The sequence below is a fragment of the Ascaphus truei genome, chromosome 20 (genome assembly GCF_040206685.1).
Source record: "Ascaphus truei isolate aAscTru1 chromosome 20, aAscTru1.hap1, whole genome shotgun sequence".
Classification (NCBI taxonomy): Eukaryota; Metazoa; Chordata; class Amphibia; order Anura; family Ascaphidae; genus Ascaphus; species Ascaphus truei.
Window position 1 is genome coordinate 25,557,054 of NC_134502.1, and position 25,462 is coordinate 25,582,515.

Genomic DNA, 25,462 nt, shown 5'->3' on the forward strand with positions numbered 1-25,462 from the left:
TGAGCCTGTAACATGTTATTGCAGTAACCCGCCTCCTGAGTGCCTTATTGCCCCTGTAACATGTTATTGCAGTAACCCGCCTCCTGAGTGCCTTATTGTCCCTGTAACATGTTATTGCAGTAACCCGCCTCCTGAGTGCCTTATTGCCCCTGTAACATGTTATCGCAGTAACCTGCCTCCTGAGTGCCTTATTGCCCCTGTAACATGATATTGCAGTAACCCGCCTCCTGAGTGCCTTATTGCCCCTGTAACATGTTACTGCAGTAACCCGCCTCCTGAGTGCCTTATTGCCCCTGTAACATGTTATCGCAGTAACCCGCCTCCTGAGTGCCTTATTGTCCCTGTAACATGTTATTGCAGTAACCCGCCTCCTGAGTGCCTTATTGTCCCTGTAACATGTTATTGCAGTAACCCGCCTCCTGAGTGCCTTATTGCCCCTGTAACATGTTACTGCAGTAACCCGCCTCCTGAGTGCCTTATTGTCCCTGTAACATGTTATTGCAGTAACCCTCCTCCTGAGTGCCTTATTGGCCCTGTAACATGTTATTGCAGTAACCCGCCTCCTGAGTGCCTTATTGCCCCTGTAACATGTTATTGCCGTAACCCGGCTCCTGAGTGCCTTATTGCCCCTGTAATATGTTATCGCAGTAACCCGCCTCCTGAGTGCCTTATTGCCCCTGTAACATGTTATTGCAGTAACCCGCCTCCTGAGTGCCTTATTGCCCCTGTAACATGTTATTGCAGTAACCCGGCTCCTGAGTGCCTTATTGCCCCTGTAACATGTTATCGCAGTAACCCGCCTCCTGAGTGCCTTATTGCCCCTGTAACATGTTACTGCAGTAACCCGCTTCCTGAGTGCCTTATTGCCCCTGTAACATGTTACTGCAGTAACCCGCCTCCTGAGTGCCTTATTGCCCCTGTAACATGTTATCGCAGTAACCCGCTTCCTGAGTGCCTTATTGCCCCTGTAACATGTTATCGCAGTAACCCGCCTCCTGAGTGCCTTATTGCCCCTGTAACATGTTATCGCAGTAACCCGCTTCCTGAGTGCCTTATTGTCCCTGTAACATGTTATCGCAGTAACCCGCCTCCTGAGTGCCTTATTGCCCCTGTAACATGTTATCGCAGTAACCCGCCTCCTGAGTGCCTTATTGCCCCTGTAACATGTTATCGCAGTAACCCGCTTCCTGAGTGCCTTATTGTCCCTGTAACATGTTATCGCAGTAACCCGCCTCCTGAGTGCCTTATTGTCCCTGTAACATGTTATTGCAGTAACCCGCCTCCTGAGTGCCATATTGTCCCTGTAACATGTTATTGCAGTAACCGTGATCCTGAGTGCCTTATTGCCCCTGTAACATGTTATTGCAGTAACCCGCTTCCTGAGTGCCTTATTGTCCCTGTAACATGTTATCGCAGTAACCCGCCTCCTGAGTGCCTTATTGTCCCTGTAACATGTTATTGCAGTAACCCTCCTCCTGAGTGCCTTATTGCCCCTGTAACATGTTACTGCAGTAACCCGCCTCCTGAGTGCCTTATTGCCCCTGTAACATGTTATTGCAGTAACCCGCCTCCTGAGTGCCTTATTGTCCCTGTAACATGTTATTGCAGTAACCCGCCTCCTGAGTGCCTTATTGTCCCTGTAACATGTTATTGCAGTAACCCGTCTCCTGAGTGCCTTATTGCCCCTGTAACATGTTACTGCAGTAACCCGCCTCCTGAGTGCCTTATTGTCCCTGTAACATGTTATTGCAGTAACCCTCCTCCTGAGTGCCTTATTGGCCCTGTAACATGTTATTGCAGTAACCCGCCTCCTGAGTGCCTTATTGCCCCTGTAACATGTTATTGCAGTAACCCGGCTCCTGAGTGCCTTATTGCCCCAGGAATATGTTATCGCAGTAACCCGCCTCCTGAGTGCCTTATTGCCCCTGTAACATGTTATTGCAGTAACCCGCCTCCTGAGTGCCTTATTGCCCCTGTAACATGTTATTGCAGTAACCCGGCTCCTGAGTGCCTTATTGCCCCTGTAACATGTTATCGCAGTAACCCGCCTCCTGAGTGCCTTATTGCCCCTGTAACATGTTACTGCAGTAACCCGCTTCCTGAGTGCCTTATTGCCCCTGTAACATGTTACTGCAGTAACCCGCCTCCTGAGTGCCTTATTGCCCCTGTAACATGTTATCGCAGTAACCCGCTTCCTGAGTGCCTTATTGCCCCTGTAACATGTTATCGCAGTAACCCGCCTCCTGAGTGCCTTATTGCCCCTGTAACATGTTATCGCAGTAACCCGCTTCCTGAGTGCCTTATTGTCCCTGTAACATGTTATCGCAGTAACCCGCCTCCTGAGTGCCTTATTGCCCCTGTAACATGTTATCGCAGTAACCCGCCTCCTGAGTGCCTTATTGCCCCTGTAACATGTTATCGCAGTAACCCGCTTCCTGAGTGCCTTATTGTCCCTGTAACATGTTATCGCAGTAACCCGCCTCCTGAGTGCCTTATTGTCCCTGTAACATGTTATTGCAGTAACCCGCCTCCTGAGTGCCATATTGTCCCTGTAACATGTTATTGCAGTAACCGTGATCCTGAGTGCCTTATTGCCCCTGTAACATGTTATTGCAGTAACCCGCCTCCTGAGTGCCTTATTGTCCCTGTAACATGTTATCGCAGTAACCCGCCTCCTGAGTGATTTATTGCCCCTGTAACATGTTATTGCAGTAACCCGCCTCCTGAGTGCCTTATTGTCCCTGTAACATGTTATTGCAGTAACCCGCCTCCTGAGTGCCTTATTGTCCCTGTAACATGTTATCACAGTAACCCGCCTCCTGAGTGCCTTATTGTCCCTGTAACATGTTATTGCAGTAACCCGCCTCCTGAGTGCCTTATTGCCCCTGTAACATGTTATTGCAGTAACCCGCCTCCTGAGTGCCTTATTGCCCCTGTAACATGTTACTGCAGTAACCCGTCTCCTGAGTGCCTTATTGTCCCTGTAACATGTTATTGCAGTAACCCGCCTCCTGAGTGCCTTATTGCCCCTGTAACATGTTATTGCAGTAACCCGCCTCCTGAGTGCCTTATTGCCCCTGTAACATGTTATCGCAGTAACCCGGCTCCTGAGTGCCTTATTGCCCCTGTAACATGTTATTGCAGTAACCCGGCTCCTGAGTGCCTTATTGTCCCTGTAACATGTTATTGCAGTAACCCGCCTCCTGAGTGCCTTATTGCCCCTGTAACATGTTATTGTAGTAACCCGCCTCCAGAGTGCCTTATTGCCCCTGTAACATGTTATCGCAGTAACCCGCCTCCTGAGTGCCTTATTGTCCCTGTAACATGTTATTGCAGTAACCCGCCTCCTGAGTGCCTTATTGTCCCTGTAACATGTTATTGCAGTAACCCGCCTCCTGAGTGCCTTATTGCCCCTGTAACATGTTATTGCAGTAACCCGCCTCCTGAGTGCCTTATTTCCCCTGTAACCTGTTACTGCAGTAACCCGCCTCCTGAGTGCCTTATTGTCCCTGTAACATGTTATTGCAGTAACCCGCCTCCTGAGTGCCTTATTGCCCCTGTAACATGTTATCGCAGTAACCCGCCTCCTGAGTGCCTTATTGCCCCGTAACATGTTATTGCAGTAACCCGCCTCCTGAGTGCCTTATTGTCCCTGTAACATGTTATTGCAGTAACCCGCCTCCTGAGTGCCTTATTGCCCCTGTAACATGTTATTGCAGTAACCCGCCTCCTGAGTGCCTTATTGCCCCTGTAACCTGTTACTGCAGTAACCCGCCTCCTGAGTGCCTTATTGCCCCTGTAACATGTTATCGCAGTAACCCGCCTCCTGAGTGCCTTATTGCCCCTGTAACAGGTTACGCAGTATCTGAGAGGTAGCTGTGCAGCGTGCCCCTTTTAGAGCCTGTGCGGGCGGGAATAGCAGGGAAGACGTTGGTGTAATAGGAGCTTACACTCCTCTCTATCCCCTCCCCCTTATCCCTACTTCACCCCGGCCGCACGCACAGCAGAGGGGTGTGGGGAGGGGGGGACGCTTGCATCCAGCTGTTTGGAAGTGAGGGGTGGGGAGGGACGGGGGAGAGTACCTTGTGCTGCCCTCAGCTAACCCCTTTCTGACTGCTGTGCAGGATGGAGGTGCAGTGACAGAGCTGTGTGTGTGTGGGGGAGGTCAGTACAGGAATAGCAGAGTGGTGCAGGGCAGGATGGAGGTGCAGTGACAGAGCTGTGTGTGTGTGGGGGGTCAGTACAGGAATAGCAGAGTGGTGCAGGGCAGGATGGAGATGCAGTGACAGAGCTGTGTGTGTGTGGGGGGTCAGTACAGGAATAGCAGAGAGGTGCAGGGCAGGATGGAGGTGCAGTGACAGAGCTGTGTGTGTGTGGGGGGTCAGTACAGGAATAGCAGAGAGGTGCAGGGCAGGATGGAGGTGCAGTGACAGAGCTGTGTGTGTGTGTGGGGGAGGTCAGTACAGGAATAGCAGAGAGGTGCAGGGCAGGATGGAGGTGCAGTGACAGAGCTGTGTGTGTGTGGGGGAGGTCAGTACAGGAATAGCAGAGAGGTGCAGGGCAGGATGGAGGTGCAGTGACAGAGCTGTGTGTGTGTGGGGGGGTGTCAGTACAGGAATAGCAGAGAGGTGCAGGGCAGGATGGAGGTGCAGTGACAGAGCTGTCTGTGTGTGTGTGTGTGTGTGTGGGGGGGGGGTCAGTACAGGAATAGCAGAGAGGTGCAGGGCAGGATGGAGGTGCAGTGACAGAGCTGTGTGTGTGTGTGTGTGTGTCAGTACAGGAATAGCAGAGAGGTGCAGGGCAGGATGGAGGTGCAGTGACAGAGCTGTGTGTGTGTGGGGGGGGGGGTCAGTACAGGAATAGCAGAGAGGTGCAGGGCAGGATGGAGGTGCAGTGACAGCGCTGTGTGGGTGTGTGGGGTCTGTACAGGAATAGAAGAGAGGTGCAGGGCAGGATGGAGGTGCTGTGACAGAGCTGTGTGTGTGTAGGGGGGTCAGTACAGGAATAGCAGAGAGGTTCAGGGCAGGATGGAGGTGCTGTGACAGAGCTGTGTGTGTGTGGGGTCAGTACAGGAATAGCAGAGAGGTGCAGGGCAGGAAGGAGGTGCAGTGACAGAGCTGTGTGTGTGGGGGGTCAGTACAGGAATAGCAGAGAGGTGCAGGGCAGGATGGAGGTGCAGTGACAGCTGTGTGTGTGGGGGGGGGGGGCCAGTACAGGAACAGCAGAGAGGTGCAGGGCAGGATGGAAGTGCAGTGACAGAGCTGTGTGTGTGTGGGGGGGTCAGTACAGGAATAGCAGAGAGGTTCAGGGCAGGATGGAGGTGCTGTGACAGAGCTGTGTGTGTGTGGGGTCAGTACACGAATAGCAGAGAGGTGCAGGGCAGGAAGGAGGTGCAGTGACAGAGCTGTGTGTGTGGGGGGTCAGTACAGGAATAGCAGAGAGGTGCAGGGCAGGATGGAGGTGCAGTGACAGCTGTGTGTGTGGGGGGGGGGTCAGTACATGAACAGCAGAGAGGTGCAGGGCAGGATGGAGGTGCAGTGACAGCTGTGTGTGTGGGGGGGGAGGTCAGTACATGAATAGCAGAAAGGTGCAGGGCAGGATGTAGGTGCAGTGACAGAGCTGTGTGTGGGGGGGGCAGTACAGGAATAGCAGAGACGTGCAGGGCAGGATGGAGGTGCAGTGACAGAGCTGTGTGTGTGGGGGGGGGGCAGTACAGGAATAGCAGAGAGGTGCAGGGCAGGATGGAGGTGCAGTGACAGAGCTGTGTGTGTGGGGGGGGGGGGCAGTACAGGAATAGCAGAGAGGTGCAGGGCAGGATGGAGGTGCAGTGACAGAGCTGTGTGTGGGGGGGGGGCAGTACAGGAATAGCAGAGAGGTGCAGGGCAGGATGGAGGTGCAGTGACAGAGCTGTGTGTGTGTGATTACTGCAGGTCAGTGGCAGATAGCTCTGCACATCCCCGTGACAGATAGCCATGCACGTCCCAGTCACAGCTGCGCTCTGTCTCTCCCCCCTCGAGGGAGCAGACAGGGGGGGGGGGGGGGAGGAGAGCTCAGCCTTGGGGGGGATCCCATGCCAAAATCTCGACCCACCCTTCGCTCTTTTTTAGGGAATCACGTATGAGCCTGTCTGGTATCCTGTGACAACCAGACATGATGTCACTTCCACGGGTCTCAACAATGGGGGTGTTGGAGGGGGACCCCCCCTGTATCCCCCCCTCCGTCCCCCCCCCCCCCCAAACAGGAATGCACCCTCCTCCGACCCGTTCCCTGCCACGGGGGGCCCCAGCCAGAACCGAAACCCCACCCCGAAAGCCGTGGCCACGCTCTCTAAATCATGATCCGATACCCAATTAACGAGATCGTTCCCGGCAATTAGCCCGGGAAGTCGGCTGGGGTTTGCCTGGGAATATGGGGGGGGGGGGGGGGGGAGATTCAACGCTCATTACGAAAAGGGGGGGGGGGGGAGACGGTTAATACATCTGTGCTGTAGTATTAGATAATAAAAACTTTTAATTACTATTCCAACTCTTCATGTTAAAGCATCCTGTGATTTCCGTAGCAGCTTTCAGCTCCCCGCACCTCCCTCAGCAGTGCAAGATCTTTGCAACACTTTCCCTGTTTTGGGCTCACGTGTTGCCAATGCTCCCCGCAGTTAGAGCTGCACGCTGCAACAGTAGACAGTATCAGGACACGTTGTAGCTGCCCGAGTTACGCCGACTGAAGGATTGATGGAAACGGGAGGGCGGCCATTATGTTAGGCACGCAATCAGGATGGGGGCAGATTCGCAGGAACACCAAACGACGGCCATTTTAGGGAAGACTGTGGAATTATACGTTGTCACAGGCCTTACGTGTCCAAATAAGCTGCATTAAGCGAGGTGATGAGTGAGGAAATGAGGAATAATAATTATGAATGTGATTACTTACATGAGACAGCACGTAGAAAAAAATATTATTGGTGTTATATTTAATATTTATTAATACTGCTGTTATTAATAATACTATTTATATATATTGTTTGTTTTAGTGTTAATATTGTGACAAAGGGGAGTTATGGGACAGGGCGTCTGTCCCTCCCCCCGCAGGGTGACACAGTGACGCAGACAGGAGGGAGCTATGGGACATGGAGTCTGTCCCTCCCCCCGCAGGGTGACACAGTGACACAGACAGGAGGGAGCTCTGGGACATGGAGTCTGTCCCTCCCCCCGCAGGGTGACACAGACAGGAGGGAGCTATGGGACATGGAGTCTGTCCCTCCCCCCGCAGGGTGACACAGTGACACAGACAGGAGGGAGCTATGGGACATGGAGTCTGTCCCTCCCCCCGCAGGGTGACACAGTGACACAGACAGGAGGGAGCTATGGGACATGGAGTCTGTCCCTCCCCCCGCAGGGTGACACGGTGACACAGACAGGAGGGAGCTATGGGACATGGAGTCTGTCCCTCCCCCCCGCAGGGTGACACAGTGACACAGACAGGAGGGAGCTATGGGACATGGAGTCTGTCCCTCCCCCCGCAGGATGACGCAGTGACACAGACAGGAGGGAGCTATGGGACAGGGAGTCTGTCCCTCCCACCACAGGGTGACACAGTGACACAGACAGGAGGGAGCTATGGGACATGGAGCCTGTCCCTCCCCCCACAGGGTGACACGGTGACACAGACAGGAGGGAGCTATGGGACATGGAGTCTGTCCCTCCCCCCGCAGGGTGACACAGACAGGAGGGAGTCATGGGACATGGAGTCTGTCCCTCCCACCGCAGGGTGACACAGTGACACAGACAGGAGGGAGCTATGGGACACGGAGTCTGTCCCTCCCCCCGCAGGGTGACACAGTGACACAGACAGGACGGAGCTATGGGACATGGAGTCTGTGTGTCCGTCCGTCCCCCCCCCCCCCCCCGATTGATGGAAACGGGAGGGCGGCCATTATGTTAGGCACGCATTCAGGATGGGGGCAGATTCGCAGGAACACCAAACGACGGCCATTTTAGGTAAGACTTTGGAATTATACGTTGTCACAGGCTTTACGTGTCCAAATAAGCTGCATTAAGCGAGGTGATGAGTGAAGAAACGAGGGATAATAATTATGAATGTGATTACTTACATGAGACACAGCACGTAGAAAAAAATATTATTGGTGTTATCTTTAATATTTATTAATACTGTTATTTTTAACTGCTGTTATTAATAATACTATTTATATATATTGTTTGTTTTATTGTTAATATTGTGACAAAGGGGAGTTATGGGACAGGGAGTCTGTCCCTCCCCCCACAGGGTGACACAGTGACACAGACAGGAGGGAGCTATGGGACATGGAGCCTGTCCCTCCCCCCGCAGGGTGACACAGTGACACAGACAGGAGGGAGCTATGGGACATGGAGTCTGTCTCTCCCACCGCAGGGTGACACAGACAGGAGGGAGCTATGGGACATGGAGTCTGTCCCTTCCCCCGCAGGGTGACACAGTGACACAGACAGGAGGGAGCTATGGGACATGGAGTCTGTCCCTCCCCCCGCAGGATGACGCAGTGACACAGACAGGAGGGTGCTATGGGACATGGAGTCTGTCCCTCCCCCTGCAGAGTGACACAGTGACACAGACAGGAGGGAGCTATGGGACAGGGAGTCTGTCCCTCCCCCCACAGGGTGACACGGTGACACAGACAGGAGGGAGCTATGGGACATGGAGTCTGTCCCTCCCCCCGCAGGGTGACACAGACAGGAGGGAGTCATGGGACATGGAGTCTGTCCCTCCCACCGCAGGGTGACACAGTGACACAGACAGGAGGGAGCTATGGGACACGGAGTCTGTCCCTCCCCCCGCAGAGTGACACAGACAGGACGGAGCTATGGGACATGGAGTCTGTGTGTCCGTCCGTCCCCCCCCCCCCCCCCCGATTGATGGAAACGGGAGGGCGGCCATTATGTTAGGCACGCATTCAGGATGGGGGCAGATTCGCAGGAACACCAAACGACGGCCATTTTAGGTAAGACTTTGGAATTATACGTTGTCACAGGCTTTACGTGTCCAAATAAGCTGCATTAAGCAAGGTGATGAGTGAAGAAACGAGGGATAATAATTATGAATGTGATTACTTACATGAGACACAGCACGTAGAAAAAAATATTATTGGTGTTATCTTTAATATTTATTAATACTGTTATTTTTAACTGCTGTTATTAATAATACTATTTATATATATTGTTTGTTTTATTGTTAATATTGTGACAAAGGGGAGTTATGGGACAGGGAGTCTGTCCCTCCCCCCACAGGGTGACACAGTGACACAGACAGGAGGGAGCTATGGGACATGGAGCCTGTCCCTCCCCCCGCAGGGTGACACAGTGACACAGACAGGAGGGAGCTATGGGACATGGAGTCTGTCTCTCCCACCGCAGGGTGACACAGACAGGAGGGAGCTATGGGACATGGAGTCTGTCCCTTCCCCCGCAGGGTGACACAGTGACACAGACAGGAGGGAGCTATGGGACATGGAGTCTGTCCCCCCCCCCCCCCACAGGGTGACACAGATAGGAGGGAGCTATGGAGTATTGACATTGCTTTATGGCTGTGTAACAGCGCCACCTGCTGCCTCCAATGCTCCCTGCAATAATATGTTACAGGGGCAATAAGGCACTCAGGAGGCGGGTTACTGCAATAATATGATACAGAGGCAATAAAGCACTCAGGAGCCGGGTTACTGTTATAACATGTTACAGGGGCAATAAGGCACTCAGGAGACGGGTTACTGCAATAACATGTTACAGGGGCAATAAGGCACTCAGGAGACGGGTTACTGCAATAACATGTTACAGGGGCAATAAGGCAATCATGAGGCGGGTTACTGCAATAACATGTTACAGTTACAGGGGCAATAAGGCACTCAGGAGGCGGGTTACTGCAATAACACGTTACAGGGGCAATAAGGCACTCAGGAGGCGGGTTACTGCAATAACACGTTACATGGGCAATAAGGCACTCAGGAGGCGGGTTACTGCGATAACATGTTACAGGGGCAATAAGGCACTCAGGAAGCGGGTTACTTCAATAACATGTTACAAGCAATAAGGCACTCAGGAGGCGGGTTACTGCAATAACATGTTACAGTTACAGGGGCAATAAGGCACTCAGGAGGCGGGTTACTGCAATAACACGTTACAGGGGCAATAAGGCACTCAGGAGGCGGGTTACTGCGATAACATGTTACAGGGGCAATAAGGCACTCAGGAGGTGGGTTACTGCGATAACATGTTACAGGGGCAATAAGGCACTCAGGAGGTGGGTTACTGCAATAACATGTTACAGGGGCAATAAGGCACTCAGGAAGCGGGTTACTTCAATAACATGTTACAAGCAATAAGGCACTCAGGAGGCGGGTTACTGCAATAATATGTTACAGGGACAATAAGGCACTCAGGAGCCAGGTTACTGCAATAACATGTTACAGGGGCAATAAGGCACTCAGGAGGCGGGTTGCTGTGATAACATGTTACAGGAGCAATAAGGCACTCAGGAGCCGGGTTACTGCAATAACATGTTACAGGGGCAATAAGGCACTCAGGAGGCGGGTTACTGCAATAACATGTTACAGGGGCAATAAGGCACTCAGGAGGCGAGTTACTGCAATAACATGTTACAGGGGCAATAAGGCACTTAGGATGCGGGTTACTGCAATAACATGTTACAGGGGCAATAAGGCACTCAGGAGCCGGGTTACTGCAATAACATGTTACAGAGGCAATAAGGCACTCAGGAGGCGGGTTGCTGTGATAACATGTTACAGGAGCAATAAGGCACTCAGGAGCCGGGTTACTGCAATAACATGTTACAGGGGCAATAAGGCACTCAGGAGGCGGGTTACTGCGATAACATGTTACTGGGGCAATAAGGCACTCAGGAGGCGGGTTGCTGTGATAACATGTTACAGGAGCAATAAGGCACTCAGGAGGCGGGTTAAGTTTATATGCTGCTTGCTGTTTAAAAAATGCTTGTTTTGCTTAAATGAATGCTCTCTCTCTCTCTCCCTCAGTCCTGGTTCCTTTGATAATACCACCAAGCTACGAATTTGCGAGCGGAAGGAACAAAGAATCGTGAGCTCTCCCCCCTTCCCCTCTCCCCTCTTTCCGCACACCAGGCGTGACTTCGAGAAGACACCCCTAGAACCGGCACGGAACACGGAATCACTCCTCGCAACGCGTGGGACAGAAAGCGTCGCTGGGGAGAGCGCTTTCTAAACACTTCGCTGTCGGAGGCCCCTCTGGGACTGAAAGGGTTACTTCCCCCCCCCCCTTCCCCTTTCTCTTGCACTCTCTCACTGCTTCACCCCTTGTCACCCCCTCCTACCCCTCCAGAAATTCAACTGTTAAGTGACACAGTGACACAGACAGGAGGGAGCTATGGGACATGGTGTCTGTCCCTCCCCCCGCAGGGTGACACAGTGACACAGACAGGAGGGAGCTATGGGACATGGAGTCTGTCCCTCCCCCTGCAGGGTGACACAGTGACACAGACAGGAGGGAGCTATGGGACACTGTGTCTGTCCCTCCCCCCGCAGGGTGACACAGTGACACAGGCAGGAGGGAGCTATGGGACACGGAGTCTGTCCCTCCCCCCGCAGGGTGACACAGTGACACAGACAGGAGGGAGCTATGGGACATGGAGTCTGTCCCTCCCCCTGCAGGGTGACACAGTGACACAGACAGGAGGGAGCTATGGGACACTGTGTCTGTCCCTCCCCCCGCAGGGTGACACAGTGACACAGGCAGGAGGGAGCTATGGGACATGGAGTCTGTCCCTCCCCCCGCAGGGTGACACAGACAGAAGGGAGCTATGGGACATGGAGTCTGTCCCTCCCCCCGCAGGGTGACACAGACAGAAGGGAGCTACAGCCTAGCAAATAACACTAACATCTCACCTCTGATTGGCCCCAAATTAGTTCGGAGGGGGAGGTACAAACCCTGGCGCCCAACAATGGAAAAATCCTATTGCTATGTTATGCTGTACCTTCATTCATTTTTAGTTTATCTTTCAACAAAAACAAGGTAAAAAACGGGAAACAAGAGAATTTTCTTTCGTGTTTTTTTGGAGGTTTTTTTTTTTTTTTTTTTTTTAACGTTTTCCGTGTTCCAAAAAAAAAGGTTAATTGTAAAAAAAAAAAAAATACATTTCCGGGGAGGGGGTTAAAAGGACGGGGCAGTGACCGTGTCGAAAAACTCAAGTGCAATGATTTGAAACGAGCTTTTAACGTTTTGTGTTTTTTTTTGTTGTTTTTTTTTAAAAGAGAAACGGCGACAGAAAAAAAAAAAAAAGAAAGAAAATATCGAAACGCACAAAAAAAAATTCTATTTTCTTTTAAAAAAAAAAATTTTGAAAAAAGGAAGAAACAGACACGGAAAAAAAAAAAAGAAAAAAAAACCAACGTTTTCTTTTTGCAAAAAAAATTAAATAAATAAAAGTCCTTTTTTTTTTCGCTTCCCCGCCCAAACGCGGACTCTAAATATGAACGGGGCGGTTCCGTCTGTCCTCAGACGCTAAGCTTCACGGCGGTCAGAATTCTCCGCACTAAATGAGATTTTGACAATATTTTTTCCGTTCTTATTTTTCTGTATTTAATGGATTTTTTTTTTTTTATTTCCCTTGTTGCACTAATTTTAATTATAATTTTTTTTTTTTTTACACGATTGTCCGAAGCTCGATAAACGCCGCAGAATGAAAGGGTTCTCTCTTTTTTTTAAATTTTTCCGCTACTATTTTTTTTGGGGGGGTGGGGGGGTTATTGTTTTTTTTTTGTTTGCAGAATTTATGCCCTAATTTTTGGACACAGGGAGATTACGGTGAATAACACACGCACGCACGCACGCACGCACACACACACACACACACACTACTCTCTCTCTCCCTCTCTCTCTACCACACATTCACACTTCTCTCTCTCCCTCTCTCTAACGCATACACACACACACACTACTCTCTCCCTCTCTCAAACACACACACACACTACTTTCTCCCTCTTTCTCTTACACACACACACACACACTACTCTCTCCCTCTCTCAAACACACACACACACTACTTTCTCCCTCTTTCTCTTACACACACACACAACTCTCTGGGGGGGGGGGAAGTAACGTTTTTGGGGGGATTAGAGATTTGTTTTTTGCGAAACGTACCAATACTTTCGCCACGAGCAATTTAGCAACACTTATCTCTAATTCTCTGTCCAGATGTGTGCAGGTTCACGGGGCTGTACCCGCTGCCCCCCCTCCCCCCCCCCCAAATCTTCAGGTCCCACGGGACTGCACCCGCTGCCCCCCTCCCCCCCCCCCCCAAATCTTCAGGTCCCACGGGACTGCACCCGCTGTGCCCCCCAAAATTCTGCATGCCACACGGGTCTTGACCCGCTGCTGCCCCCCCCCAAAAGTCTGCAGGTCCCACGGGTCTTCACCCGCTGCCAGCTCTCCCCAAAATTCAGGCCGGGTGTGGAAATATCGCAGTCGCCGGGTCGAAAACATTGCGTCTAAATACAGGAGATATTTTTTTCCCCGCGTAATCCAGCCACACGAGCGGCGGGTGAATCTTTTGCGGGAAGCGCGTGTTTAGGGGAAAAATGGCAACGTTTTTTGCACAAGATCGATTTGGGACATTTTTTTTGGGGGGGGGGGGAGAGGGAGAGGGAGACAAACCCCCCCCCCTTTTTTTTGCCAAGCGAAAAAAGAAAAGCCATTTCAAATTTTGCGAGCTGTTTAAGGACGATGGTAATGACTTGCTGCTGCTGGTTGAACGAACCCCTTTTTTTTTTTGCGGCGCGGATATTAACATTTCGGGGCGTCGCAGGATAACGGAACTTTTTTTTTGCTTTTTTTTTTGTTTTTGTTTTTTTAAATGACATTGTCTGGAAACCGACCTTCTAAACGAACGCACTTTTTACGGCAACTTTCCCCCTTTTTATAGGACATGTTTTTGAGGGTGTGTGATGAGCGGGGTCTTCTCCAAAGCAGAGAGCCGTCGTTATATATGACCGTTTGTAGGGTCGAGTTGGAACGCCGACGACCTTAGGGGCGAAAATCATGTTTGTTCTGCGCTTTCCTGGTGGGGAAGGTTCCCACACTCTCATACCCCGCAGATGAGGCTGCGGCCACACTGGCGCTGAGCGCGCTCATGCTTGAGAGCGGTGACATCATCAACTCTCCAAGCGTCAGCACCGGGGGGGCGTGTTATTGGCTGGATCGGGGCTATTTGTGTGTGTTTGTGGCTGTGTGTGTGGGGCTGTGTGCTGGGCGCATTGACTGGCGCCGATTGGTTGCTGAAGGGCCATGTGACCCGTCAGCACGCTCGAAAATCAATTTGCTCCGTCTCCCCAAGCGTACAAGCGCGCTCCGCGTGAGCGTGGCAGTACATATTGATTTGAACTGAAGTGAGCGCGCTCAGCGGCAGCGTGGACGCAGCCTAATAGGTATTAAAGGACGAAAAAAATGCCTTATCCACTTATAGGGGATATGTCCTTTTGACAACCACGGTTCCCCTACAACTGCCCACCCTTCCCCCAAATTCTCCCAGCAAGAGGATAATGCTAATATTTCAATTTTATACCAGCCTGAACAGTGCCTTCTATAGTAATGTAGTGATGAAGGAGAGAGTTAGGATTTAGGGAGAAGGATGGGTTCCTCGCTTAAAACCCTAAAGCAATAAAAGCCATAATACTTTGGAGTTTATTCATTTAAAAAAAAATCCTTTTTTTCCTTTATAGGGGAGGGGGGGGGGTTACACATTCCTACATACAGCACTTCAACAACACAGCCAAAATCCCCTTTCTGCCACCATCCCAGCTCCCCTCCACCACCTGCCCCAAAGGGAAAGTGGATGTCCTTATAAGGGAATCTTGGATTATTACAGCCAATAGAACCCCCCCCCCCCCACAGGTCCGCATCCCCATTACCTCCTAGCGGGCAGTGCTACCCCCTGCAGCAAAGGATTCTGGGTGATGACACGCAAATGAGCGGTCTGCAGTGTTATTATACAGTCTCGCTCTTATTAATTAAGGGGGGGGGGGTGGAAGGTGACCGAAGACAAATCGGTCAAATGATATTAACAAAACAAAAATAGGTTTTAAGTAAAGACTCCCACTACAAAGGCCAGCGGCGGCTCTCTGCTTCCCCCCCCAAAATTCTTCAAAGTGTCTTGCAGTTCTTGAGAAAGCAGCGTATATATATATATAAATATATATATAGTTATATCATTACATTGCATATCCAGAATGGAATTCCTCTCCATCCTCTCCTCTCTCATTTGGTATTTGACCCTCCCCTCCTCTCACTCTCCCCCCCCCCCCCCCCGCCCCTTTCTACACAATATTACCACTGTGTATGCTGTCTCCACCGCTTCTGGATCTTCTTTACAGAATGTGTAAATGGAATGCTTGTTGTCAGTATAGACCCCCCTCTCTATTCACTTCTCTCCCCCCCCTATTCCTCCCATCTCTTCTCCCCCCCCTCTACTCACCTCCCTCCCCTCTACTGCTCACATCTCTCTCCCCCCCTCTACTCCTCACCTCTCTCTTCTTGCCCCCCCTCTATTCCTCACATTTTCCTTCTCTCCCCCTCTACTTCTCCCTCCCCCCTCTACTCCTCACCTCTTTCCCCCTCTATTCCTCACCCCTCACTCCTCCCACCATCTACTCCTCACCTCTCTCCCTCTCCTCCTTCCCTTTCTCTCTCCAACCCCCCTTTCTTTCGTCCCTTCTCTCTCTTTGTCCCTCCCACTCCTCTCCCCCCTCTATCTCTCTCTGCCCTCTCCCCCCTCTATCTCTCTCTGCCCCCCCCCCCTCTAACTCTCTCTCCCCTCTCCGTGTATTTCTTCCCCGCTTGGAATATTATTTTTTGTTTTTTTTATACGTTCTGACTTTTTTTTATTTTCAGTCTCCCCCATACCCCAGATTGCGTCCGTCCCCTCCGTCCCCTGTATCTCACCCGCCCCTGTCCCCCCTTCCCTGCCCCCCCCCCCAGCTTCCCCCATTGGATGGTTATTATTATGTGTATGTGAAAATAAAAAATCATTTCCTGGAAAATAAACCCGGCTGAAAATATAGATTTATTTGTGAACCTCTAGGACTGGGACACCGAGCCTGGCCCGGGCCACCTCTAGGGCTGCAGAGAGAGAAATAATATTCACTCGCACGCCTCACAGGTAGGGTTACCAGGTGTATGTAAGTGCAGCCCTCTTTCCCCTTAGGTCACAGTGTCTACGGGTGCTGGCTTTACCGGTTGGCTCACGGAGATCCCAAATCTCCGCCACGGGGAACACGGGGTGATATAGCTACACAGTCTTGGTACGGCGCCTCCACCTGGGAGGGATCCCAACGTAGTCCGAGGAGCCCCTCACAGGAACCACAATACTGATATCCACACGCAGTATATGATAATAATAATAATCTTTACTAGAGAACATGTAAATAGGCAGTGCCGGGCGGATAATAATAATTCTACTGGTTACAGCTACCCCTTCGCCTCGCTGGGCCTTACTCCTCCACCGTGGAACCCACACCGTGTCCACCATAGCTGACGGGCACCCAACCACCCTGGTGTTCATGAGAATGCCAACCCCCCACCCTTGTGTGTGGTCAGCACGGCCACTGGTGTGTGTCCTGTTGTTGGTGCACTGAAGGATGTAGGTTCCTGCCGGGTACTCCAGCACCCGGGGCGCGCTGCTTGGTGACGGCACAGGATCCGCCGATTCAGCGATGCTTCTGCTTCCGTGGTGGGTCCTCCTCCGTGTGGGTGGTATCCAGCTGGAGCGTCCCACTTACAGACAGTCTTGGTATCTTGCCGAGTGATCTGAGCCCAGACCACGCTCCACAGGCTCTGCAGCGATGTAGCTGTGTCCCTGCGTCTAACCAGCTAAAGGGGCCGTGTCCCTACCTAAGGGGCCAGTCCCTGTAGCTGCCACAATGCTAATATGGGAGTCGGGGCCTATTGGGGAGTCTCTGGCCTAGTGCAGGGGCCACAGACGCCCTGCACATACACTCCCCTACCTTTTTCCCAGCACCAATTGACTGCTAGCTCTGAGCGCGCCAAAGCTCTCTTTTAGCTGCCCGAGATCCTGGCAGCCCTTTTGGCCTGTTGTGCCCATGTGACTGCATGCACCCCTATGCATGCTGGGGGCTGTAGTCCCCGCGGAGCCTCTTCCCTAGTGCCGCCGCCACGTGCGCTTAACTCACTGCCGCATGCGCAAGCCTGTGATGGCCGCCGCAGCTCTTATTGCGCATGCGCGACCCTTCGTGATGATGCGCGCACCACCAACATGGCGGCGCCTTACCTGGTCAATATAGATGATAACAGATGGAAGGAAACGAGAAAACCCTAAGTTCATCGTTAAGGTCCCGTGGGGTCGCCGTGTCCAGTTCTAAAATCCGCCAAGTCGATTTAAACAGAGCATCTTGATGAAAGTCCAAGTTGTGGCTCGATACGTCGATGATTATTTATAATAGCTATTTTTCTTTTTATTCTGACCGAGTGCTCTGGAGCCGAGGCAGGCAACCCAATCGCCACACGCGGCGAATCGGCCATGAAGGTGTCGGCGAATTTGAGTTTCCCAGCTCCCACAGTGAAATAAACTTTTTCCCGACGGCGTGTGCTGGTTTCCGCTTTCTGAATGAGTCAACGAGGGGAAGCAGCCTATTTTAATCTGGTTCAATACTGGCCAATTCAGTTAAACAGCAATTCTACTTGTTGCCAAGTAGAACAAAGAAAAACCAGTCAAACAAATATGAAAGGGAACCAACAAGTGCACTGTAAAAAGTGCACTTAAAACAGAAGGGTTAACTCAAAAGAACCCATGATGGGGGATACTGAGCAGAGCACCCCGCCTAACGCCCACTGGGAGGCAAACTCCGAAACCATCCCAGCGGACTCAGAGTACGTGAACTCTGCCCGAATACGGGAGTGCACCAGCGCCCGGAACATGGCCACGATGTTCGTTGGGACCCCCCTCTCCAAACGCTGCTTCCTGGTCTTGTAAATGGCTACCTTAGCCACTGCCAGGAGCAGGTTGACCAGGAGATCCCTAGGCTTATTGTCTCGGGACACTGGGCACCCAAAAATAAAAAGATGAGGAGAGAAGTTTAACCAGAACTGCAGGAGAAGGCTCCTCAAGAAGGACAAGAGGGGCTGCAGTCTGGCACAACTCAAATAAATGTGAAATACGGACTCCCGCTCGCCACAGAAAGGACAGGCGGCGGGGGAGTCCGTGAAGTGTGCCAAATACTCTCCTGTGCTCAGTGCTCCGTGGAGGACCCTCCAACTCAAATCCCCGGTGGGACGGGGAACCAAAGATGAATAGAGTTCCTTCCACCGGGGTCTCTCGCCCTCGTTCCCAAAAAATACCCGCCTCCAGATGGTATCTGGGCGGGTGACAAGGGCGAGGTAGTGCACTATATGGAGCACCAGAGAATACAGAACTTTCCTCGGCATGCCGCGAAAACATGCCGGGGACATATCCCCCAACCTGCTGAGGTTGGGGGAAAGAGGAGCCCGAGGGGGTTGCCTTGGTTTGGGTTCTACGCAAAGATCCGGAGAGCTGAAGTTGATAGGATGACAAGGCTCTCCGGTCTGCAAAACCCCCTCGATGAAGGTGCGTGAGTCGGGGTGGATGGCATCTTTAATCTCCTGGATCAAACGACGAGGGACACGGGCCGTAAGCAGACCCATACGGGGCGCGAGCTCCTCTGCTCCTACCCAGTCTCGCCGCTCATAGTCCAGGAGATCTCTGACTGTGGTCACCTGCGCCAGGATTAGTCGGCAGCAAATAGAGGGTGAATCCAACATCCGAGCCCCCACTGCCGGATTATACAGCAGGGCCTCGGCGAGGAAATCAACCTCGGTTTCCCCTCTTTTTCTCCAGCGCATAGAAGAGGCGCGACCCGCGATCCATCTCTCGAAGGAAGTTGATGCGGGATCGCACATACGCCCCCCGAGCTCTCCGATCTTCCAAGTCCCGGAGAGCGGACTTCCTCTCCACGTACATACTCTGCAGGTATTGGTCTCCTGCCACAGACAGCCGCTTCTCGAGATCGAGCACCTCCTCCCTGAGGGCCTCGATCTCAGCATCGCGCCGCCCGCTGGCACCTTTTGTGTACTCCTGACACACGAGGCGCAGATGAACCTTGCCCACGTCCCACCACTGCTCTAACGTGGCAAAGTCTGACCTGCAAGCTCTCCAGGCCATCCAAAAGTCTCGGACCGTCGTCGCAAACCCCTTGTCCTCCAACAACGTATTGTTGAAGTGCCAATATGCGGCCGAGGGTGCTGCAGGTAGCAGCGTCACCGTCACGGACGCACAATTGTTGTCCGAAAACGGCGCCAGCCTAATGACACTGGACTGGGCTCGTGACAGGCTGTGGCTGGAAATATACAGTCTGTCGATCCGGGACCAGGACATCCGTTCACCCCTAAACACCCTAACATGGGTGAACTCAGTGGATGCCTCAGGATGTTGTTCTCGCCAGACGTCTACCAAGGAGTAGCGGGTGATGACCTCCCGCAAGGCCGACGCAGAACACGGGTGTGGCTCCGGACCATTCTGGTCTTTCCGAGCCTCGAGGGTACAGTTAAAATCACCCCCGAGCACCACGTATTCGTCCGCGTCGACTGTCTCCAGGTATTCAGACATTCTGACGAAGAACTGCCTTCTCAGGGGTCCGGTTGCAGGAGCATACACGTTCAGGAAATTAAACGTGTAGTCCTCGTGTCGGACCCTGATATGCAACAGGCGACCTGGAACAACAGCTTTGGCAAGCAGCAGCTCAGGTTGAAAGGATTCAGAGAACAGGGTCACCACCCCACAAGATGTCGAAGTGAGGTGGCTGAAAAAGACCTTGCCTCGCCACTCCAGATGCCAGCTGGCTTCAGCCTCTGGAGTGGTATGGGTTTCCTGCAGGAAACTCACAGAATACTTTCCCTTTTGTAAAAAGGAGAGTACCTGGAACCTGCGAAACCATTTACGTTTAGCGTACCGATGCTCAAAGCCATTGGTAATCAAGAGTCTTGCTTCCCATAGGCGCTCATGGTACTATACCCCGAGAAGCCTTTACGTGCTCTCGCAACACTTTGTTAAACTTTAGGACCCGAGCATGTTCGATAGTCCCGGAAAGTTTGGCCTTGTGGTTAGCCTTGATATATACTCAGAGAGTGGAGAATGACCGAAGCATCCTTCCACCTCTCGAGGGCCAACTGCACCTTCGTATGTCCGTGTCTACAGAGGGTATCATCCAGGAAACTATCTAGCTCCCGGGCAGGGATAATGGGGATCGAGGAGTCAACCGATTCCATGGTGCCAGAGGACTCCCCTCTGAGCCCCAACTCCCCAGGCTCCTCTTGGCTGAGAATTCAAGACCCCCGTCCTTCTCTGCGGGGGCCTCTCTCAGCCCTAGATTGGATCCCCTCCTCGGTGTTTCCACGAGGGGGTCCACTGTGCTCTCCACCTCCATCCCCGAGTCAGGATGTTCAGGGGCAGCTGGTGGCGACATGGCAGAGGCAGTGGTCTCCCGAGAGTCCTCGGGGGCCACAGAAGCACACGTGCCACGGGTGTTCGCATCACCCACGGGAGGGCACTCACCAACCGCGGGAGGGCCCTCACCATCCGCGGGAGGGCCTCCACCGTCCGCGGGAGGGCACTCACCATCCGCGGGAGGGCCCCCACCATCCGCGGGAGGGCCCCCACCATCCGCGGGAGGGCTCTCACCAACCATGGGGGGGCACTCCTTAGCAAGGGCTTCATAGGGAGGGTCTTTCCCAGCGTTCACTCCCAACAAAGTGCCTGCCCAAAACTCTGCACCAAGAGGGTTCAGGTCAGACAACTCCCAGATGTAATCGGAAGTGCTCACCAAAACACCCTCCAAACCCTCATCCACGGGGGTCAGCCCTAACCCATCTCCTTCCTCTGGTGACGCAAACCGGGGCTTTTTATCCCTATGTGCGTCACCCGAAGGCGGTACAGCCGGAGGGGGATCTTGGCTGGCTATGAAGATAGGTGCATTCGGCATGTCAAATTCACCAAAGCACAATTCTCCGGGGGACGCTCTCCAACCGAGAGGGGCGCTGGGAGGCTCCCCAACGTCCCCAGAGGCGTAGGGTACCTCTAGCTGCATTCCTTCCAGAAATTCGAGGGGGGGGGGGGGCTGTACATTTGTGGGATCCGGCTTACACTGGTTAATCCCAACCAGTGGGTCGGACAGGACCACCTTGTGCGGAACTGATTTTTCTTTCCGCTTCCGAGACTTCAGAGGGTAAACGTAATATGGTTCACCCTCAACCTCCTCAATCACCCTCTTATTGGTTTTAGATTTGCTCTTCCTGGGGATTGATTTCCCAGGAGAGGGTGCCGCTGTCTCCATAGCAGGAGTTTCCTCCCGCTCCCCTTCACCCTGTACGGTGCTTACAATGGGGTTAGGGGGCTCTTGGGGGGGGACAGCGACAGAGGGTGACTGTTGTGGGGTGACTTTGTTCTTCCCCCTCTTTTTTGGGAGGAGAGGTTCAGATGTCACTGTTTGAGATGGGGCAGTGACATCTTCTGCGGTCCCAGAGGGGGCCTGGGCCTTCAAGGGCTTTTCCCTCTCTCTCTTTCTTTGGGGGAGAGGTGTAGACGTCACTGTCCGAGATGGGTCAACGACATCTCCTGTGGTCCCAGCGGGGGCCTGGGCCCCCGAGGGCTCCGCTGCGGTGGGCGCAGCGGCACAGGGTGTTTCCCCCTGGGGGGAGACAGCGCTAACAGAGGCTGGCCGCTCCAGGGCAACCCCCTCTCCTTCCTTCCGCTCTCCAGGAAGAGGTGCAGAAGTCACTGTTCCGGATGGGACAGCGAAATCTCCTGCGGTCTCAGGAGGGACCTGGGCCCTTGAGGGCCCCGCTGTGGTGGGCACAGCGGTACCGGGTGTCTTGGCAGAGGGAGGGGCGGGTGCAGGAGTTGGGATGGGTCCTCTGTTCCCTTTGAGGCAACTCCTACGAGTGTGCCCCAGCTCCTTGCACAGATAACATCTAACCCCCTCCGTGCCATAAAACACAGTGTATGCTATGCCCTCGTAGGGCACCCTAAACGAACCCTCCACAGATTCAATGCTCCCTGGCAGCAGCAGTTGTACCTGCCGCCTAAATGAGAGTATATGCCTCAGCGCCCTATCTCTGCAGCCCAAAGATAATTTTATTATGGGGGACTTAATGTCTCCCAGGGCTTGCAGGTACGGCTTCATGAGGCAATCTGGGATGAAGGGGGGCACATTTGACAGAATGACCTTTGTGCCTAACCCCTCCATGGGTTCTATAGGGATGTATTTCCCCCCTACACTGATGCCTTTCTGCACCAGGGTGTGAGTGGCAGCCAGCGTACGGAGGAAGAAAATGCCCCTCCCATACATTTTGCTGGCCGCCACCACAGCAGAGGGACCCACCACATCAGCCACAGCCCTCACATATATCTCCATGTTTAGGCCAGGTGACATTGGGCATCTCACCCCAAGCTTCCTGCTCAAACAGGGCGTGGCCCCAGCATTGTTGTTGTTGGGGTCAACGCCTGCAACTGCCACATGCGCCCATGTTGGAACTGGGACTGCAGGGGTTACGCTGCTAACAGGTGCTGGGGGAGGCGTGGCCAGGGCACTGGAAGGACCAGGCCTAGGGCTGTGACTAAGAGTGTTGCTCCTAGGGGCCACAGTTTTTGGTGTTCTGTATCCGGGCGTCGCCCCCATTGCCGCACTAGTCCTATTCCCCTTTCCAGGCATGATAACAAATAAGCCTCTAAGTCAGTGGAAGGTATTGCTTAGTGAGAGAGGTATTGAGAGAAACTGTCCCTTTAAGAATAGATCTCTCTGCAAGGGGAAAAAACAGCAGCTTTTAAAAACCTGCTGCAGTTTTAAATCTTTTTCCCCTTACTGGTTACTCTCTCTCTGTTGTAATAAGCAAACACCACAATTTACAAGTCTTTATAGAAAAGACACAGAGCTTTCAATAGCAAGTGAGAAAAGGAATCAGGCCTAAGAAAAACAAAAGAGTGAAATTGGAAGTTTAAACAACCAGTAAAAACCTCCAGTAGTGAGGGAGGAGAGAGGGGGTGAGACTGCAGTTTTCCAGCCAGCTAAACTGCAGCTATGCTGGGTTAAATCACTGCAGCCCCTGGGTGAAAACCAAAAACGTTTTTTAAGCCTGAAAAAGCACCCAAAACCCTCTATAAAACTCCCAGTATACTCACAGTATACTCCCCCACAGATCCAAACCAAAAAATACCAAATAAAGAAAGAATAAAGCTGATTCCTTACCAAATGCCTGGGAGCTCTGTACATACACTTCTGAGGGACGCAGCCTATTTTGATCTGGTTCAATACTGATTGGCCGGCGAAGCCGGCCAATTCAGTTAAACAGCAATTCTACTTGTTGCCAAGTAGAACAAAGAAAAACCAGTCAAACAAATATATAAGGGAATCAGCAAGTGCACTGTAAAAAAATGCACTTAAAAAAGAAGGGTTAACTCAGAAGAACCCCTGATGGGGGATACCGAGCAGAGCACCCCGCCTAACGCCCACTGGGAGGCAAACTCCGAAACCGTCCCAGCGGACTCGGCGTTCGTGAACTCTGCCCGAATACGGGAGTGCACCAGCGCCCGGAACACTGCCACGATGTTCGTTGGGACCCCCTTCTCCAAACGCTGCTTCCTGGTCTTGTAAATGGCTACCTTAGCCACTGCCAGGAGCAGGTTAACTAGGAGATCCCTAGGCTTATTGTCTCGGGACACTGGGCACCCAAAAATAAAATGATGAGGGGAAAAACCCAGCCAGAACTGCAGAAGAAGGCTCCTCAAGGTGGATAAGAGGGGCTGCAGTCTGGCGCAGCTCAGATAAATGTGGAATACGGACTCCCGCTCGCCACAGAAGGGACAGGTGGCGGGGGAGTCCGTGAAGTGTGCCAAATACTCTCCTGTGCTCAGTGCACCGTGGAGGACCCTCCAACTCAAATCCCCGGCGGGACGGGGAACCAAAGCTGAATAGAGCTCTCTCCACCGGGGTCTCTCGTCCTCGTTCCCAAAAAATACCCGCCTCCAGATGGTATCTGGGCGGGTGACAAGGGCGAGGTAGTGCACTATATGGAGCACCAGAGAATACAGGACTTTCCTCGGCATGCCGCGAAAACATGCCGGGGACATATCCCCCAACCTGCTGAGGTTTGGGGAGATAGGAACTCGAGGGGGTTGCCTTGGTCTGGGTTCTACGCAAAGATTCGGAGAGCTGAAGTTGATAGGTTGACAAGGCTCTCCGGTCTGCAAAACCCCCTCGATGAAGGTGCGTGAGTCGGGGTGGATGGCATCTTTAATCTCCTGGATCAAACGACGAGGGACGCGGGCAGTAAGCAGACCCATACGGGGCGCGAGCTCCTCTGCTCCTACCCAGTCTCGCCGCTCATAGTCCAGGAGATCCCCGACTCTGGTCACCTGCGCCAGGATTAGCCGGCGGCAAATAGAGGGTGAATCCAACATCCGAGCCCCCACTGCCGGATTATACAGCAGGGGCTCAGCGAGGAAATCAACCCCCGCCGCCCGTTCCTTCCCGGTCGCGGAGACCAGTTTCCAGGCCTTCAGTAAGTCCCGGTAGTATGCCGGCAGCACCGAGAGGTCTCTACCTAAACCCTCAGGCCTGATGATAAACAGTTGCCGGTCATACCTCATATTGCGCAGCTGGCGAAAGAAACTGGTTGCCAGCTGGCACCACTGCGGAGACGGATCTGCGAATAGGTATCTCTGCAGGTACTGGAGGCGGAAAGTGTGTAACTGGGAGCGGACACACACCACTCCCTGTCCACCCTCCTCCAAAGGGAGACACGCAACTCCCGCAGAGACCCAATGCTTCCCCATCCAGAGGAAATCCATCAACCTCCTCTGGATCTTGTTGATAAATTCGGGGGTTGGACCCATGGCTATCAGCCGGTGCCAAAGCTGACTGGCCACCAGCTGGTTGATCACCAGGGTCCTTCCCCTAAGGGAAAGCATTCTCGACAGATACACCCATGACCCCAGACGAGCAATGACCCGTTCTTCAAGATCACTGAAGTTTTCTGGGGCCGGGTCCTCCGCAGCAGACAGGTAGACTCCCAGATACTTGAGAGTATCGCTCTCCCACGAGACATTCCGAAACGTGGGGGGCAAAGAGTCCACCTGTAAGGGACCCACCAACATGCCGGAGCACTTGGACCAGTTGATCCGAGCAGAAGAGGCCGCGGTGTAGACCTCTTGGCACGCTTGTGCCCGCTCTAGATCATCTAGGTCCTGGGCCACGAGGAGCACGTCATCGGCATAAGCCGACAGGACTACTCGCATGTCGGGCTCCCGCAGCACCAGCCCGGTGAGCCTCCTCCTCAGTAGGCAGAGGAAGGGCTCAATGGCCAGCGCGTACAGTTGCCCAGACAGGGGGCACCCTTGACGTACTCCC

General features: G+C 52.9%; 1 protein-coding gene across 1 annotated transcript in view; it reads left to right on the top strand.

The window, feature by feature from the left end:
* NFIX (nuclear factor I X) overlaps positions 1-16,073 on the top strand; it is a 90,558-nt gene extending 74,485 nt beyond the window's left edge. The window contains 1 exon segment of the mRNA XM_075577509.1: positions 11,036-16,073. Coding sequence (XP_075433624.1) covers positions 11,036-11,050 — 15 coding nt within the window. The 3' untranslated portion in view covers positions 11,051-16,073.
* The last annotated feature ends 9,389 nt before the right edge of the window (positions 16,074-25,462 follow it).